The sequence below is a fragment of the Nesoenas mayeri genome, assembly GCF_963082525.1.
Source record: "Nesoenas mayeri genome assembly, chromosome: 4".
NCBI lineage: Eukaryota > Metazoa > Chordata > Aves > Columbiformes > Columbidae > Nesoenas > Nesoenas mayeri.
The window spans coordinates 40,228,830-40,249,082 of NC_137540.1; the positions used below are offsets into that span (position 1 = coordinate 40,228,830).

General features: G+C 35.2%; 1 protein-coding gene across 1 annotated transcript in view; it reads right to left on the bottom strand.

Annotated features, from left to right (window-relative positions):
• GPM6A (glycoprotein M6A) overlaps positions 1-20,253 on the bottom strand; it is a gene marked incomplete at its 5' end in the record, with an annotated part of 111,132 nt that overhangs the window by 26,858 nt on the left and 64,021 nt on the right. Inside the window, one exon of the mRNA XM_080343137.1 lies at positions 9,735-9,927. Within this exon, the coding sequence (XP_080199263.1) occupies positions 9,735-9,927 (193 nt within the window). The remainder of the gene's footprint in view (positions 1-9,734; positions 9,928-20,253) is intronic.

A 20,253-nucleotide genomic window follows, 5' to 3' on the forward strand; every position in this document is an offset into this window, starting at 1 on the left:
ACTGTGTATTTTCATGGTGCTTTGCAAATTCAAGAATTAAACAATAAAATAAATCAGCAAGCAATAAGATTAATTGTTGAATGACCATGTGTATGTTTAGCAGGTTTTTGTAAAAAATGTGTTATAACAAATTATTTTTTTGTTCTTGAGACTTCAGTCAACTAAACTTACAATCACTATATCCTGTTTGAAAAATATTTCAATATTCATAATTAGCTTCTGTTTATTTTGTGTAGAAGTAATAATGTTTTAAGCTTGTATAAAAAGTTGCTTCACTGGAGTAAACCAGACGTGTTTCACCATAATAAATTGATCTACTACCCCAAAAGATAAGCCAAGAAAAGCTGTTAACATTGACCCTTTATATTTTATTGTGTCCTAAAAGGAACTGCAAATTGTAGGAGCCCTGAAGCATTTACACTATTCAGTCTAATCACGGGTACACTTTCTACCCTCAGTGTTGAAGGTCAGTACCCAGCTAATGCACATCCATATATATTTTTCTACCCAAATGTTGCTTTGGAACATTCTACATACTAGCTAGGGATACAGTTCTTGAATTTGGTGAGTAGTGGAATGCATTGCAGACTCTTATCTGCAATTAGCAGCAGCAAAGAATACATCACTTTTCACTGTGACACATTATTCTCATGCTGTCCAGAAAAAATTCTTATACAAATAGAGTATGTGTACACTTCAGCCTGGACAAGCTATAAAACACTAACATTACAGAGATTTTGGTTGGCCTAGCCCATCGGTGTACTGGTTATTACTGTGGAACTAGTTTTCCAGCATTTATAATTCTGCTTCACATTCCTCTTCCTCGATTTATAACATAACTTCACCAATATAGATAATGACATTCACAGTATCACAGTATCATAGTATGTTCTGGATTGGAAGGGACCTCAAAAGATCATCTAGTCCAATCTCCCTGCTGGAGCAGGAGCGCCTAAGTGAGGTTGCACAGGAACATGTCCAGGTGGGTCTTGAATCTCTCCAGAGAAGGAGACTCCACAACCCCCCTGGGCAGCCTGTTCCAGTGCTCTGTCACCCTCACTGAGAAGAAGTTTTTTCTCAAATTTAAGTGGAACCTCTTGTGTTCCAGCTTGATCCCATTACCCCTTGTCCTATCATTGTTTGCCAACGAGAAGAGCCTGGCTCCATCCTTATGGCACTCACACTTTATATATTTATAAACAGGTGCAGAATAACCTATAACTGCCAGCAAACTGTACCTATACTCTCTGAGTGCAAGTAGATTCATGTAATTATACCTATTTCCAAGATAAAAGAACATAATAAGGAAAATAAAATACCAAAGCTATCAAAGTACTAAAAAGTAGGTTAGATTATCATAGCACAATTCCTAATTAAAGATTACCTTCTTGTTATAGCTGGCATAGACAATTTAGAAAGATGAGAAATGCATGTAATCATTACTGTTGGGGTAGGTCAGTTCTACTGTTTTGCAGGCTTTTTTTAAAAAATTTATTTATTTTGTTCAATCACAAGGAACTTTGAATAGTTGACGTTCACATCTCAAATACACAATAATCTCTATTATTCCATAAAGCAGTAATGCTGGCCTTTGTGCTAATCTTCTTGCCCCTTGAGGGACTCATGCTAAGAGGATATTAAAAGACTGAGATAGCAGCCTGCCTCCTCAAGCGATCTGAAGCTTGTAGCAGCAGTTTGAGAAACGTACTTTTCGAAAACAAACAAGATATAAGCAGATGTTTGCAAGCAAGAATATTTGTTTAGGGTATGCAGAAACCATGCCCCACAGAAGATTTTAAAAGAGGTGCTCAGGCTCTCCTGCAAACCATCCGGGAACAATTCATTGGTGTAAATTAATGACATTATTCACTTAAGCAGTTTGAGCAAAGAAGAGAGTTGGTATCAAGAAGCATAAAGGAATTGTTAACAAAGGGAGGAGACAAGCAAAGGCAAACTTCAAAAGGCAAACATAACCAGCAGGGAGAAAGAAGTATTTATTAATAATCATGCACTACTTGCAAAGTAAGACTAAAAAACTCCAGGTAACAACATAAATGAGGTAAAAGCAACAGAAATATCCTCACTGTGGAGAAGGGAAAGATGAAACCAGTAAGAAAATGTCAGCATAGGTCCATGAGGGATTTTTCTGGAATTAGGTTAATATGGAGTCTGTACTTTTAAATTTCAGGTGGAAATAAAACAAAATTAGAGTACAGAATGCTCAATTAAAGTTTGTTAAGGAATGATAAAAGAAGAAAGGATTAACAGTCGACAAAGGATAAGAACAACAAACATCTAAATGTATTTTTCTTTTATTAAAGTAGAAATAAAACATAACAAAAGCAAAACAGAAACTCCTGATTCTGTATTTCTGGAAGAAATTTTCTATGCAATCATACAAGCCATTTGCACAAACTAAAGCCAAATTTAGGATTATATAAAGAAGAGATCATCATACTATAATATGCAATTTACACTCACATTCTGTAAGGACAAGATTTTGTTATTCTACTCTGAACAGAAGATGACGTGGCATAAGATCCCATTGATTTTAAGAGATTAATTTGTTGTGTACAACTGTCTGCAGGTATGCAGAATACAACCCTAAATCATCATCCTCTGAAAGTATGACGGTTGCTTCCTTGGAATAGTAGAGTTGAGATGAGATTTCAAGGAACACTTCTAAAAGCAGTAGAGAATTGCAAGGTAATGGAAGAGGAGCAATAGCAGTGAAAACCATATTTCTGCCCTATGAATCTTGCAACTTCCTTGCAACAGGAAAGGACACAGCATAAGAATTTAAATAATCATTAAATATTTGAGTCTAAACCACAAAACTGGTGCATCTACCAAATGATACCAGATCTAAAATGCTGTCTTCTGCGTTTAATCTTTAATATGTTATGTTTGCCCGGTGTTAATTTTCATCTGCGACTGAGGCATTCCAGTGAAATAGAAACTGTTCTCCTTAAGTAAATGGCACTTAAAAAAAAAAAAAGTATCCTTCAATGACTTAATGCTCTCTCTGGTGGTTCCTGACAAATTATAATACACAAACAAGACACACAGGCCAAAGTTAGGCCTTCCTTGCAGAGAAAAAGTCATTCTTCTACACAGAGTCAGAATCCAGGTAGAAGAGCTCAAAGAGTGCTATTAGTGGAAACTCGCATTAGCCTAGTTAGAAGTCTTTTTAGCACTGAGCTCCACGAACAAACCTTTAACCCTACAGCAGCAGGGATTATAGGTACACCCCCATTAGCGTTTTTCCTCAGGAGTGGATTTTTATTTTAAGCAAGTGCTGCATCTGTCCCTACTTATTGAGATATGGTTTGCATCGTGGTTTTCAGAGTGCACAACATGGATTCCTTTCCAATTAAGCTAAATGGGAAGTATGCTCCAGGAGCGCTCCTACTGCACTCCAGCCACTAATGGATGTTCAGTCCATTGTATCAGGTAACACTGAGTACAAAATAAATCCCTCTAATAAATACTGTATGAACAGCAAGTTATTAGCACCAAGTATTTAGGCCTACCAATCACTTTCTATTGTGTTAGCACTGCTTTCTAATGTCTATATAGCCCTATGACTCTTCTGCCTAACTCTGGACTGCATCTTCAGAGCTCACATCTCAAAAACATCAAGAGAGCAGAGTCTCTGAAGAAGGTTTGAATAAGGCAGTTCTCAGCCCACTGTTGTCTGTTTTTCATAGTGCAAGATTATCAGTCTGTGCAGTATACACAGTAGACAGAGAGTATTGCATATCAAGCTAGGAGTTCCACAATACTTAGGTGAAATAAGATTGATTGGTAGAGATTCGCTGTCACAGAAGAAACTACACTTCACATGCACCAAAGTAATAATATTCAGGGATTTTAAGGATAGTTTCCAAGCATTGCATTTGTAAAATATTTTGTAATAAAATATTTTTGCTTATATTTATAACTTTTCTTCAGATACATAACTTTTTTTTTTTCAGATATTTTAGCGGTATCAAATTGACCTAATGCAAAAATAAAATCTATTATCTAAAATAAAACATACTTCTAAGAAGGCATATTTTAAAAATTATTAGCTTTATATAAAGCTATGATTTTATAAGAGCCTTTTAATGCTAATTTTACAGATATTAAGCTAAAAATTCCTTAGATTACACTCCCTAGATAATATATTAATTTGTTATGTAAAGAAAAAGTGAACTATTGTTTAAATAACTACTTGGATATTATCACATAAACAGGAGCATGAAAACAAAAAGGTAGTATACATCTCAAACAAATGATCATACAAGCCTGAGCTTCAACCACAGGGAGTCATCCTACTAGTTTGGTGTATGCCAACTGTGTACATCTCCATTTCTTTCCTATCTCTTCTTCCCATTCATAGGCTCAGATAGCTGAATTGGTGCCCAGAACCAGTGGGGTCATCTCCAAATATTAGTGTGACATACTATACTATACTATACTATACTATACTATACTATACTATACTATACTATACTATACTATACTATACTACAATACTATAGCAATAGTATTTTTAGTGCTACCAATATTTAACTTGTGATAGCTGCAAAGACAACAACAACAACAAAAAAAAAGAACAGTAGAAGATCAGAATAACATCCATTTATCTACCGCTCAAAACATTGGTTTAAAACACTAAGAGGGGGGATATAAAAGCTTCTAAACATGTTTTTTTTGTTTTTCTGCAAACAGTTGCATATACATGCGTGCATTACTAAATTATATGCTTTTAATTAAAAAATGACTATACACTGACTAACAGAAAGGTTATCAACAAGTCAAGTTTGGACACAACAGCATCTGAAACACAGGCTTTCACATTTTGAAAGGAAGAAGGTGGCTCCAGTATAGTGTTTGTGGCACTTCCAACAGAGAAGATGGTGACAACAGATTTACAGATTGTAAATTCATTTAGTTTACTGTTTGGTTTCACACCTTTAAAAGGAAGCAAATTTGCAACGACTTGAATTAGCTCTGACTATAGTAAGAAATGTTGTTAATGTTTCTATCAGGAAGACTTCCTCATTTTCCAGTCTAAGAGCGGGATTCCCTTGTTTCGTGGCCTATATATCACAAACATGTGACAGATGGCACTAGCTGGCCTTGCATACTGAAAAGAATGAACTGTGAAAAGATGCTGTTGGGAAATACACCAAAGTTACCTTGTGCTGCTGATTTCCTGAAACAGTCTTCTGGAATTTGTTCCAAAGACCAAAAAAAATATAAAATCCAGCTGATACAATACATGTTTCATAGTCGTACATCTATTCCTGCTGAGTTTGGAATCTTGTCAAAATCAGTGAATAAGTAAGCAGATCTAGTTACAACCAGTACTTTGCAGATACAGTGTTCATTGGAGTTTATTAAGCTGTTAGAAGAATGACTGAATACCATATCTGCCTCAAGCAGATTACTCAATTTAAGTGAAGCCTACAGAGCTGTTAAGCTTACACAGTGGGCAACATAAACCATTCACCTCTTACAGTTAAAATATTATAAAGGCAGTTTTTAGGATAATTTGTCACCATACTTATTTTTGCCGGATTCCTTTGAATCACAAGGGATTAAAATAACTACACTGTGCACACTCAAGGAATCCACATCCCAAACAACATATTATGACTTGTGTACCTTAAATCCCCAAAAAGGCATTTCTTCACTTGGGGTTGTGAGAAAAGCAGCTACAATTAGAGCCGTGATAATGTTGACAGTGAAGTAGTCTGGGACTATGGAGAATGAAGTTTCAAAAACGTTATTCAGAAAGCAATAGCAATTAGTCCCAATGAAAAGGTCCCTCGTGGATAATTCTGAATTTTTTAATAAACATTTACAAAATATTTATATTTATAAACAAGTATTTAGAAATGACTGTGTAAAGAGCGAAGAGTCTACCTCATTCAGCTTTGTGATTTTTGAAGATATGCTCTCTGCATAAGGAATACCTGTCTGTACAGTATGCCTTGTCGTGAATTTGGATTCATTCTATTTATTTTAGTTTTCAAGAGTTTAGAGAATCTGTTTTACCTGAATCACCCTGAAGAAAATCAAGTCAGGTTGTAATCCAGTACTTTGAAACAAAATCCTTTTTTAAAAAATCATTCTTCTCAGAAACTATTGTTTTTAGGACCACGTTACAGGCCAAATTTGGGGTTGTTTTTTTCCCCCTCAAAACAAGTAAGTGAAAGAGCATTCTTTACTGTAAAACTGTGCTATAAAAGCACTATCTCTACCCAATCCAGAATATCCCCATGACATCTCAAATACCTCAGAATTATTGACTATGACCATTTCATATTTTAATTTGAAAGAAAATAATTTGAGAAAATTGATTTAACTGTCTGGCATAGAAGGAATCTTAAAACCAGACACAAACTTGCTCTTCATTTTTAAAATTATAAATATTTATTACTTATTAGTATTTCCAAAGGATATATGAACAGCAGTTGCTGTATATTATTTGAACTCAGATAAGAGTCCAGGAATTACCAACCATGGTGCAGGGCCAGCACTCGGACCTCCTTTTCTATTCCATGGGGCTGCTGCTCTTAGCTGAACCCCCAAGGCCAGAGCTCCCCAGGGGGACTTCGAGGTCTATTGCAGGTTCATAATTAATTCATCTCTCCCTAGGCATTAGGATACCACAAGGGATGAGGGCTCCCTGTGAGCCACCGAGGACGCATCCCAACACCTCAGCGAGGGATTAGGGTAGCCAGGGCAGTCCCAGGGCCATGGCCAGGTGGGTTTGTGGTGAGGGACTGAGAGCCCCCAGCTGGGCTGAAATTGGATTCTGGACCATAGGCAGGTTGAGGGGAAACCAGGCAGGGCTGTTGATGCTCTCAGAGACATTGATATGTACATTTCTTAATGGCTTTGTTGGATTTAGGTACTTTGACTTTTATTTTAGGTACTTAAAGAGTGTTTCAGATCTTGTTTATGCCCTACTTTCTCTACAGGGGTCTGCTGGTTCTTTTAACTTCCAATGGGCTGCTGTATTGACAAAGATAAAAGGTACAGGTTGGCTTGTGAGTTGTGTTATTTCTGTTCAGAACAAACATAGAAGTGGGAACAATTTAAAAAGCCCTTATTGCTTACCACCCACATAAGTGGCTCTCAGATTGGGACTGATTTTTATTCTGAATGACATTTGAAATCCACTGTGCTAATAAAAATATAGACAGAAACCATGAGCATGATTAAACAGCATCTGACACACTTCACTCCACTGTAGCACCTGCCTAGCACATTTTTCACAGAAGAACAGACTTCAGGTCAGCCTGAGACACTTCACAGCACTAGAAGCATTAAAAGCCAAAATGTCATAAATAAAGAAGTATAATTTAGTAGGGCACACTTTTAGTTTGTTTGGGTTTGGTGTTGCTTTGGTTTTGGTTGGTTGGTTTGGTTTTGTGTGGTTTTGGGGTTTTTGTTTGTTTTGTTGGTTTGGTTTGGGTTTGTTTCTTTGTTTGTTTAAATTCTTATTATTTCTATTCAGAACAACACCAACTAGGTTTTAGTTCCATTTCAATATGTATAGTTTTAAGAATATAGGCACTGTACTGTTTGTTTCTACTTGCATATTTTTTTCTTTCTGCTTTTTGGCCTTTCAAAGCAATATAATTACCACAGGGCTTTTGTGCCATACACTATTAATCAATAGTTGTGACAAAATATTAAGCATTTCTTCTCCCTAAAAATTATTTTAAACAACACATAGAGAATTAGCATATGCACATTTCTTTGAGACTCATACAGTTTATCTAGTTAAAAGCAATGGCTTATCTGCTTTTAGACATAATATTTACTCCTCCTACCTTTAAGACATAACTTTAGAGACATCTTTCACAACTGCATAAACTGAAATTTTTACTCCAGTAGGTTTGCCAAAGAAAGAATTTGGTCTTGTGTATCTTTAAGTGAAGAAAAAAGCCCAAACAAATAAAAAAGCTACTAGCTGAGCCAAACAATTAAATGCCAAGAAAAAAAAAAATCACCTCTACAGTTCCTTAATCATTTTCAGTGCATTATATGGATTTGAACTATGTCTCCTGACTGATATTTTCACTTAAGTATTTAACAGAGGGAAGCTGGAAAACTTGCGATGAAGAGAAACCATCGATTTGTGGCTATTCTGTGCTAATGGCTTCCTGGGGACTAATAAAATAAGTTAGAGCCTAATAAAATGACTGATCTTTCATTCAGGATAACAATGAACCTTAGCCGCCAATTCAAGTCAGATCCATTATTCTAAATGACAAGGCAAAAAGGCCACGCAGAAGCCACACACTTCCCACCAACCCGATCTATTATTAATATGATTATAAAAGAACATCTAAATTCTTTGGTCCTAAGAAGAAATTTGGATATGGCATAGCAGTGACACACTTATTTGGTACGTACTCCCTTCTGGCTACTAATTCCATAAACAATACAGCTAATACTCACAGGGAAGCTTTGAAAATCCTGTTGATAACATGGCACTACACAAGTTGAGAGTTTTAAGATTCTGTTTCTAGCTATCATGACAACAGTGGTACCAAGTCAGATCAAATATCTATCTTGTCTGTTTTCCTATCTCAAAAAATGAATAGCTCTTAATCATCCTCTTTCTCAATTAAAGACTCCTACTACACTAATTTTTTATCCACATAGCCTCTGTTCTATGACTCTAATAATCCTGTTTTGCCTCCTTTAGGGCACCAATATTGTACACAGTATTAATGACATGGATGAAAGATGGATTTATACAATGGCATACTATCTTCTCTGATGCGTTATGATTTTCCCAGTAGTTCCTGGTACTTGATTTGCTTTTTGACCACTGCTAAACAATAAGCTGCTATCATCATGGAACTATCCATCATAAAATGTCCCTGTTTTGACAGATGATCAAATCACTTCACTACTCCAACAAACATTCCTGAAAGAAAAGGCTTACGAATTTGTGGATAGGATGCTTCAGCTGTAGTCATGACCATTAACAGCCAGATAAAACCTTGGTTTTCAAATATCTAAGAAAATCATGTTTTAAAGGGACATTGTTAAAGAGACTTGAAAATACGTCATTTAATTTCAGGTTACAGTAAACTGCTTTATTAAATGTACTTAATTTACTAAAAGGAAGTAGATGTTCAACAAAATTAAGGCCTTCCAGAAACAGGTTTTCAGGAGTAGCAAAGCATGAAACCTTCAAAACAGATGAATTCTAGAAAACCCAGAGGCAAGAGGGTTTTGATATTTCAAGTCTCAGAGTTCTACACAAGTCTCCAGTTACTTCTTTATTGTGTTTATTCCCAGAACAAATCATTCACATGTTAACATGCTCCTGCTTTATCTCTTTAGAGTGTAGAGTTACTGCTGAATTTTATGGGGGTTTTGTTTGGTTTTGGTTTGGAGTTTTTTTACATCTTTCAGCAAATAAATTGTGACAGGATGAAAAGGGTAAAACAAAGGATGTATGGAACAGATTCATTAATATTATGTGAAGTAACGTTAGTAATAAATTAAACTATAACTATGGGATACTAAGTATTATTACAAACTGCTGTAAATATTAAAATTTAAGCTCTGTCAAAATTTCATCTGCTGAGCTTATCCAAATCATTCTTTCTAGGATTTTCATTACAACACATTTTATTGAGTCAAATTTATATCTCCTGTGGAATTTTTCAGCAGTTTTAAAAGAAAACAATCAAAAGAAGCTATCAACTTACATGGTAAAGACATCAATAACATCTCCTGCAGCTCTTGTCATCTCAAAGTAGGTTTGCAGAATGTTGACAGTTCCTGAAAGTGCTTCATGTCCGCAACCACAAAACAGTGCAACTCCAGCGTACAGCAGGATGGTAGCAATCAAAGATGCATAGGGAATACCTCCCAGACATTTGATGCAACACTCAAAGCACCCTACAAGTAAAGAGTATGTGTTAATACATTGTATGAAGAAAGCAATAAAGCTTTTATGCTCAAGAAACACTTTTGAAAACTGAAGACTGCAGGCCAAAGAGAGATTAGGTCACATATAACAACTCATAATGTCAGAAGATCTGTGAAAGGATACAGGCTAATTCAACTTCAGAGTTTTCTCAACTTCCAATTGACCTATTAAATGTAGACATGCCATCTGATTAACATGAGATGTTAAACAATTAATTCCTTGTGCAGCTTAATGTTTTTATTCAGAGCAGGTTACAATATCAATCCCAGGTTATACCTATATTCACAATTCCTGTTGCTCACGTATTGGTTACTGAGGAGGATCCTCAGTAACAGGAAAACCACAAAAAGAGGATATTAATTTCAATCCCTTCCATCACCATAGGTTTATTGCATTTTTTCATCTCTACAAGGCTGACAACAGAATTGCTTCTGCCCATGGCACCAATTCTTTGTGCATCACTCAACTACCTCACAAGAATTAATGAAGATATCCACCAAAATGGCACAAAATTAGACAAAAAGTAGAAGTGGAATTTTACCCTGTGCAATGTTTCTTAAGTGAAGGGAATTGCTCTTGAGTTATACAATGACAACCTTTTGTCCAGCCATTACAGTTTCTAAACCAATGCCCAGTTCTGCAACACACCCTTTCCCCAGCAAGGGTGCTGGAGGTTCCAGCACTGTCTAGTCTAGTTTGTCAAGTAGTTTCGTGAATGCAGCATCTCTGAGTCTCCCAAATCTCACCACTCTCATAATGATTTTTACATCCTGTAGAGGCCTTCCTCTTGCCTTCTGGAAGGACAGAGAGGCTGGAACCATTGGCTGAGGGAAAGCAAACATGCATTGTCTCTGTAGTCAGAAGTTTTATTTTCTCCTAAGCATTACCAGTTTATGAAAGAAAGGTCTACAAATTTTAAATGCTCATACAGATAATTGCCAATTAAAAATTACTCATAAGATGTTCAACAGGTGTAAGTCAATATATTTTAACATGCTCCAAAAGTTTTAAGCTATGCTAAATCACAGGAACACCAGAGATATATTAAAAGAAACAAAAAAAAGGCACGAAGAAGCCATTCTTAAAAGACAGTATGTCTACTTTTCTCAAAGTCCATGTAGACTCTAGATGTAATTTCCTCTTTTGTCCTTTAAGTTAGTAAATTCTTGCTTCCTTTAGCCTGGAAAAACAAAGCAGTAATTTCCTCTGTCTATTCAAACATTCATTTGTTGCTTTTAATGAACAAATATCAATCTGTCTGATATATAGATGTTTAGCAGCTATTTATATACAAGATTCTCTGAAGAGAACAGTTTAAGCCATTTCCAAATATACATACATTTTAGTTAAATAGTAACCTCTATTGATATTTTGTAAATATAGGTCCTACAAAAATCAGTATTTAAAATGCTGGATATTTCCTGTAACAAAAATAAATTATACTACACAGGTGATGGAAAGCAAAATGTGGGAAAGCAAGATGTGTGGTTCCAGCCATCTGGATGATAAAGGAAGATCAATACTAACATGACCATCTGGATGGTTGAAGACATAATACTAACAAAATAATATATAAAGGGCCTTGGACAGATTACTCTGAAGTACGTTCCTCATAATTGTAAAAAGTTATAGCCCAGACTCATGAGAATGGTATCTCGGGCCGGATAACCGCCCCCAAGTGCATGGGATGTGTGAATGTCCTTGGGCCTGGTCTGTGAATGAGTGGAAAAACAAGTGAGACAAACATCACATGAGTTTAGTGTGTTCTTAATAACAATTAGTGGAAAAGCGCCCTTTTGTAAACATCTTAGTTCAGGCCCATACCTGTAAATCCTATAAATTGTCAATGGTGAATAAAGAAGGCAGGCTAGGTCAGCTCTCAGCTTGGCCAGGCTCTGCGCTCCTTCCTGAACAAGATCTCTGCCTCTGCGTGAATTTCTGTCTGCGTCCTGGTATGCGTCGTTCCTAATCGCCGCACACAGGTACAAGACAAACAGGCTTCAAAAATTGGGGTAATTCCCAGCTATGTATGCTGGTTGTATAAAAATAGAAAGATAAGGCTTGAGACTACTTTTGTTTAAGGGCAAATTACTATATTACAGCTACCTGTAAAATACGAAATGAATGTAACACCTTCTACCCTTCCAACGCTTTGGTAACATGATTTTTTTTTTCCCTCTCTGAGCCTATGCAACACTGGATGAAGGATATATCCTTCTTGCAATTCATGTCATCTTACTATATGGACAGTAGGTAGTTTTCCTATTCAGCAGCACAGGGCTTTGAATGTCCAGTGATCACTTTGTGTCTTTCTTCAGTGGCTGTTAGAGTATGGGGTTTATACTCAGGAAGTCTGTGGGCTTTCCAACTGTGGGAGGTCTTAAGAACACACTAGGAAAACATATAAATGCTTTTGGAGTAACTAATTCTGCATGCAGATAAATACAAAAAATCTCTCAAAATTCCTTCAGTCCTCTTTTCTAAGATTACCCTTAACAAGAACTGTGTTTGTTTCCTCAGTGTTTAAAAGCCTACAGAAATACTAGAAAAGGATCCTTTACTGGCTAATACACTGTATCAAAGGCATAAAAATAAGAAAAATGTATTGCAAATATATCCACTGAACAAGGACTGCAGGGAAATACATAGTTGCATGATCTCACAGTTTATCACAAAATGCCCATCACCGTTTTCAGCACGGAATAACAGCAGAAAAAGCCCCAGGACACTAGTAACACTCTACACCTGGCAGCATTATATGAAAAGTTAAAAACAGGGGAGAAGACAACAGTAGAGTAATAATGGGAGTGATGTATGAGAGCCTGTAAAGTGAAAGATGAAGAAACAAGGAAGACCTAAATATTTACAGGGACATATGAACTGTAGGGAGAGCATTTCTTAATATTGCAATAGCTTGGGGCTGGGAGATGGAAGACAGATTTTGTAAAGATTTCTTTTTCACCCTCTGAGACAGGCAAAGTGGAAGAGAGAAAGTTAAAAATATAACAACACAGGAACAGAAAGAGCTAATACTCTGATCTGGAATAAATTTCATTAGGGTCCCACTCACACACAACTACTGTGTTTAATAGACTGACTATTGTTATCTGGAAACAGCTGGCTGTGAACCACCTCCACTTATTTCATGATTAACTCCAGAGTTTTCAGTATTGTCAAATCAACTCAAAACTAAGGAAAATCAGTGAATCAGGACTAAGATTTTTAAAGAGGTATCGCACTTCATTCATACAGCACAGAAACTAGTGTGCTGTAGGTAACATTTGCTCCGATTCTTTTCTTTCAGCTGTTCAGAATGTGAAAATAGCTGTTTAATAAGAGAACAATAGAAATTCTATTTTAACTTGCACAGTGATATTGAACTACTGGTACAGAATGTGACTCAGCTGTGCGATGTGTACATGTCTGCGTGAGACAGGCAGTCACTCGTTACTCTGAACACCACCTTCACAATGAAATTAAAACATACAGCCACAGAAATAATTACTAGGAAAGATAAAAAAAGATTGTATGCTCCTTTGATGTTTGTTTTCTTCTGCAAATACAGGTTTCAGTACTTTTCAAAGAGTTCATCCTGCAAAGTAAGCCTGCACAATAAACTTATGCAATATAATTCAGCATTTAATATTCTTATTTTGCTTATGTTTAACAATATTCTCCCTCAGGTAAAAATCTAGGTCTGCTTGGACAATGTATTTTTACATACACATTAGGAAGCAATCCAAAATACTATTCTTTGTAGCTTTCAATGTGAAGAACTGTACTATTTTTTTTAAAAAAAAAGTTTAACTTCTTATAAAGCATTCCACAGAGAAAATGGAATAATGAAATACATAGAAGATGGCAAGACAAGGAATTTTATTTTACATGGGGGAAATAAAACTTCAAATACTGGTTATATTCAGCTATCGAAATAGTACACATTACTGTTACATTACTTATGTCCACATTCCAGTGAGCAAAGATGTCATAGGCATCTGTTTCTCTCAGCACAATTATTACTGTCTATATGAGAAATACTCTTGATATAGGTATATAAACTTCTGCTTTAAAAGGCCTGCAAAATGTCCCTTATGCAGGCAAATATGTGCATACCTCTTCTAGTTTATGTTGCTTTTTGAGTTCAAGTTTTCTAAGATATCTACAAGTGCACCAGCCATACATAAGTTCACCTTGTCTATTTATACAGTCTCTTTTCTACATTAAGAAGGTAAACGATATAGATCCTGAGCAGAAGTAGAAATTGGCCTTGTGATTTCCATGCTAATTATGCACACAAATTACACTGCCACAATAATTTGTTTGTTTGTTTTTTTAGTGATATGTGAATGCTTTCTCCTCAGCGCAGATCAGGACATATAACGTGATAAATAAAACGCAAAATTACTTTTGGCCAGTGTATTTAAATGAAGCAAACAAACAAACACAACAACAAAAACAAGAGATTCAGAACCTACATATCTTCCCACATGTCTGTGGTGAAAGTGAAGTTTAAACCAATGATTTCAGAATCAATTTCAGTATGCTGTTATGTTACTGTCTTTTACACAAACTGTTAAGAAAACACACCTACGTCAGAATTCTATGGAAAAATTAACATGGAGAAAATAAATATTAAAATGAAATAAAAAATAAACAGAGAATACAGAAGGTTTTTCTAGTTTTGCTTTTTTTTTTTTGCCTTTTCAATGTATTTTCAGGTAGAATTTCTAGGATGATTAATCATAGATATCTACATCTCTAATGCATTACTGATTAATCACAGATAATTACATCTTCAATGGGAACAAGCACCTCTAAAGAGCATATAACATTTTAATGACATTTTTTCTTAACTTGTTTTTCTTAGAGATATTTATATCTAATATTAGGAGACAAGACAGCGGAGCTGAAGCAAAATGCAAGAGAACTATATAAACTTGAAATGGGGGAAAAAAAAAAGAAAATTTCTGTGCCTTCCATGACTGGCTAGATAGGTATTTTTTCATTTCCAAATTTTTACCACTTGTCACACAGTTTTCATGCTGAACCAACTCAAATATAGGTTCACAGACCATCATGAAACATGCAGATTCAGTTCTGAATTTTATTAAGCTAGCCATAACCTCATGAAGCCAAGCTGCTACTATGTAAAATTTTTCTTGAAAAATACATCAATCAAAATACACAGTACTGAAAAAAAGCAGCACATTTTACTTATGTCTAGAACCAAAAAAAACCCAAATTGTTCAACATGTGGCATAACTTCCTGATCTGAAACTGCTCTCCAAGGCATCACAGCAGAGCAAGAGGCAGAAGCAATCCAGCTCCCTTGATACTGTCCCAAGTACAGAAGCCAGGCAAGCCATTTGAAATGCAGTTTAACAAAGCTGCAAATGAGTGAAAGCAACATTTGGGGAATTAATCAGCAAAGATCATCCTTGTGCTGTTATTTGAAAAACCTGTTCAAGAAGTATTTCATGCACATCCCACATGATTGCCCTTTAACTGTCACCCAGGGTCATTCAAGGGATACATTCCCACTCTGCTCCCACAATGTCCCACTATACAAGATCTACAGGAAATGAAAAGAAAACTGAAGTATTGCTCAGGAGATGACTTCTCCTTCAAATTAGCTTTCCATGGGAATGTTTACTATTACATAATTACCTATCAAGCAAAAAAAATTACTGTTAACAAAATATTAATCCTGAAATATTAGTTGCTGAGACTACAGTGGAAGAGTAAATAAATTACACACTATTTTGATTAAACTATTATAAGCAACATGATATGTAAAAGAGCAAGAATAATGCCCACAGAAAATCTCAACAGGATTTTCAGGAAAAAAGGCCAACTAATTGCAAGAAAATACAAAACAAATAGGCAGATATCTTCTTACCCATTAAATTTTGTGTTGTTACTGGATCTACCCTCCTTAGTGTGACTGGATGTTAGCTAATCTGAAATCAATACTGAAAATCAAAGTGTTAGGCCTTTGCAGTCGTTCTGCAGTTAGTAACAGGATCAGTTGCTGCACTTAACAAGGGGACCAAGGCTAAGAGAAATTGTAAAAAGCGTTTTGCTTATTTAGATGCAGAAATTCTTGAACTAAATTGAAATAACTGAGATCATGCATTCTCCCATTTATTGTAATGCATGTTTACCAGTAAGAAACACTCTGGCCAAAATGTCAACTTTAAGCAGTTGAGATACAGTCTGTTTATACTGGATCTTAAAGGCAGCTCCCACAGACCCATCACTTCATCAGACGGCCACCTTTATATTATATTGCATAAAAAAATTCCCAGAAACCACTTTTGGTTTCTGGTAAGGATAACATTGATACTCAAGGGAATTATATGAAGGATCAATATCTCAGCTACCTGCAACCAGAAGCTGCTCTGTAAGGTCTCAGGCCTCCAAAGTTCTCCCTCTGTAGAAATATAACTTTATGCAAACCCATCCAATAATGCAAAAGGAACACGAGATTTACATTTGAAACACTCATTCCAACTGTCTGTGCTCTGATTCTCTAACTTATAGAAAGCTTCAGTTATCAAAAAAATATGACTTAAGTTGTTTGAATGATATTAGGATTATCTGACCATGGACAAGGGAAGTCCCCACATAGATTGGCCACACACAGAAGCCAATAATAATAATAATGATAATATTGCAGCATAAAAATCCACAATTTTCCACCATATTTACTACTACATTTTGTCTTCAGGTTATACACAGAACTTTCAGCAACACCAAAAAAAGCTATAAAAACATAAAATCCTTAAAAGATGTTTCAAAACAAAAATGAAAATAAAAATGACATAAGTAAAGTACTGTGATCTGAAAATGGAGTCTTAAGAAACTGCAGAAACTGAATGTGCATGTGAGGAATCCTTTAGTGACAAAAGAGGCACAATATTATTGCCATCTTTAAGAGGTGATGTTTTATGTGGCTAAATGCTGAAATAGTTGAAATTGAAGTAGTAAAGGTAAAATCTTTGGTCCTTCAGCATAATTTGAATTCTAGAAAATATTTGGAAAGCAAAAGGAATAGAGTGGTCAAAAGGTAAGCAACCTGTCTTAGTTTAGCATTTTCTTCTTAGTAGGGTCACAGAAATAAAATTGAAATAATCAACTGCTTATTTACTCTACTGTATAGAAATGTAAGATAGTTCTGCACTTGTAATAGGAAAGTGCAGACTTACAGATACAGTGTTGTAAGAAGCCTTTTTCTAAACTAATTTAAATCAATTATTTGTGAAATTTTAGTTAGAAATTTTAGAACTATAAGACCGGTTTAGGTCAGTACTCCAATGTGAATTCAAATGTCACACGGAATGCAATTTTTTAAAGTTTCCAAAACCTCCATGTAGCAGCACTAATATTTGTTGAAATAGCAGATTGCAAATTAAAGTGCTTTTTTCAATGAGAAAAATACTATGACCTTCAAAGACCTGCTTTACAAATTCATTTCTTAATGTCTATTAGTGTATATACAAATTGTAAAGTTCTTTCCATTCATTATTATTTTCATTAATTCCAAGTATGGTGATCTGTAGATTACATGCCATTGTAATAAAACATAGTACATGACACAAAATCTCTCCCTCCATTACTTATATTGATACTCTCTTGTTCTGAGTAATGGATAACGATTAAACCTGAACAAGGGCAACAGAATTTGCAATTTTTGTACACTGTTTAAAATTAGCTATAATTTCATTTGAACTATGCACTCAAAACTGCAGTTCAAACTGTAATGTTTAAAAAGCTGCATTCACTAGAAAAACAAAACAAAACAAACAAACAAAACCCCTTTATTTTAACAAGATTACTAATCTATTACTAATCTATCGTGGAACCTTCTATATCAGAAATATAATTTAGACTTGCATTTTCATCATATGCATTGAACATGCTTCTTCAGTTACATTCAGGCTAATAAAATCTCAAATGGGTTGCTTAAATGGGTCCCAAATAATTCACAATTTTAATGCACTCTGGTATTAATATGCAATACACCACTCAAAGAGAAGAAATATTATTTCAAAAAGCCTGCAACAGAATAATACTGAGCTGTTAAAAAAACTGTATTTAGCAAATCCACCTGGCAGAGAGATCCATAATTTCTGTGTTTACATCCCATGCTATAATAAACTTTCAAAGCCAAATTAAAGATGTATTTTATAAATGAGTTACACTATATTAAAAATAACTTTACAATGAAGTATATAGACACACCTAACATAAATAAACATGGTTTTAATTCTCATCAAAGCATTTAGCATGGCAGTTTAAGGCAAGAGGAGGTCCCCTCTCCTAGATTAAGAGTCACATGTATGTACTTACTTATCCCACAGATAATAAACATGCTTCTGCTTTGTTCCACCCTTCTTAACTGCAATGAAACTAGAGAATAATAAAAAAGAACTATCTACAGTCTCTCTTGCTGGGTGACTGAAACACGGCTGGACATGGAGAAATATACATATATATATATATATATATATATACACACATATACTATACATACACACAAATTTTTATTATAATGTCCAACATGGAACAGAATGAAATGCAAAATGTATATGTTGAAAATATTTTTAAAGTAAATCTGAATTAACCAGTACATACAATAATTTCATCCCTTCTTTCATTGGTCATACTTCAGCAATACTCAGTGGTGAGGGTACAAAAATTAATAATCTGTCACACAATGAACTGTAGTCTTTTATCAATGATCAAGTAGCTCGTTGGCTTCCTCTGTTGCACCAAAGTATTCTGCCAACATATTGGTTGAACTTGGATGACTTTCTAATGAATGATGAGAATTGCTAGATATCATACATTAACAAAAGAGCACTGTGCATCAATCCACCTGATTAGTACCTTTTGGCAGAACACAGATCTAAGCTATTGTGACAGTAGAGAATCAGCGGCTTGGTAAAAGTGTCTCATCATGAGTCATGATCAAAGGTCTAGATTTCATGTAGTGATGGTACCTTCCAATCTTTGGCAGAGTCTGCACAACATCTCGAGGACTACTCTGCATCTTTTTCCTACTCTATAACTTTTAAGAACACAGGGAAACTATTTTGGATTCACTGGAATTGCTTCTTTAAAGCAAAATGCTTCTTTCTCTTTGCTAATCAGAAAGGAAACTAGCATTTCTTTTCATCACTTTGTTTTTGTCGTCTTCTTCTTTGATGGGCAGGTAAATGAACATCCTGCATGCTGTATACTTCCTTTAAGGTATCACTGTCACCTTTTCCAGCCCTGTCAATTGTAATTTTAACAAAGAACTAATCTAAGCAAAAGCTCCTGGCTACACATCCCACAGCTTGTCAAAGAAATTGGCTCAGTTACTATTTAGGTGCCCACACAAGGCTCCACTCAGTAAAGTATTGAGCATGTGCTTGTCTGCAAACACGTGGCTTGTCTCATCAACTTAAAATCAAATTAACACTGTAACCTCAAAAAAATATACAGAATCTGAGGCTGATAGCCAGAAGTAGGTGACATCACATCACTATTGTTTCCAAATAGCACCTGAATATCTTGTTGTCTTGGATAAAATTCTATTTAATTTCCTCTAATAATAGCTGAGCGGAAGCAGTAGTAGTTCAGAAGAGGTTTTAGGTCAATTCCTTTCTTTTTTTTTTTTTTTTTTAATACTGGATGTGTCAAGCCCATTAGAAAACACTTCCCACCTCTTGCCCTTTTGTCCCTGAGATCCACCGTCTTTGCTGTTTTCTTTAAGCCTGCTTATATAGTTTGATAGTTGTACTTTAGAAGTAGCTGTAAAACCTAATAAGAATGAGACCTCAGCTGGTGTGCTATATGAGGAACAATTCCAAAAGTAGACAAAATCTGGCTCAGACTTTTCTTAACAAACTTTAGACACCAGTACACATGACACCTTTACTATTTCACATTTGCTTAAAAAACTTTAGAAATGCCCATGATGATTTTGTTTACCCATGTCTAAGTGGGTGATGCTTGTGGTGAGAAAGGAACTGATTATTAAGTGAAAACATTGGAAGGGGGATCTGTACATGCTTGAGAAAGTTTTCTCTTTTTTACAGGTACTGTTAGAGCTTGCAATGTAAACTAATGAAACTTTTTTGAGACAAAGTATTAATTAAAATATTATATATATATATATGTGCAAAAACTTACATATTTACACCTTTAAAAGAAACTACAAATATTAACAAATATTCACATTTGTGGGACATTGATTATTATAACAATGCACATAAAACTCTGTTGTGATTAGCTGTTACAGACTC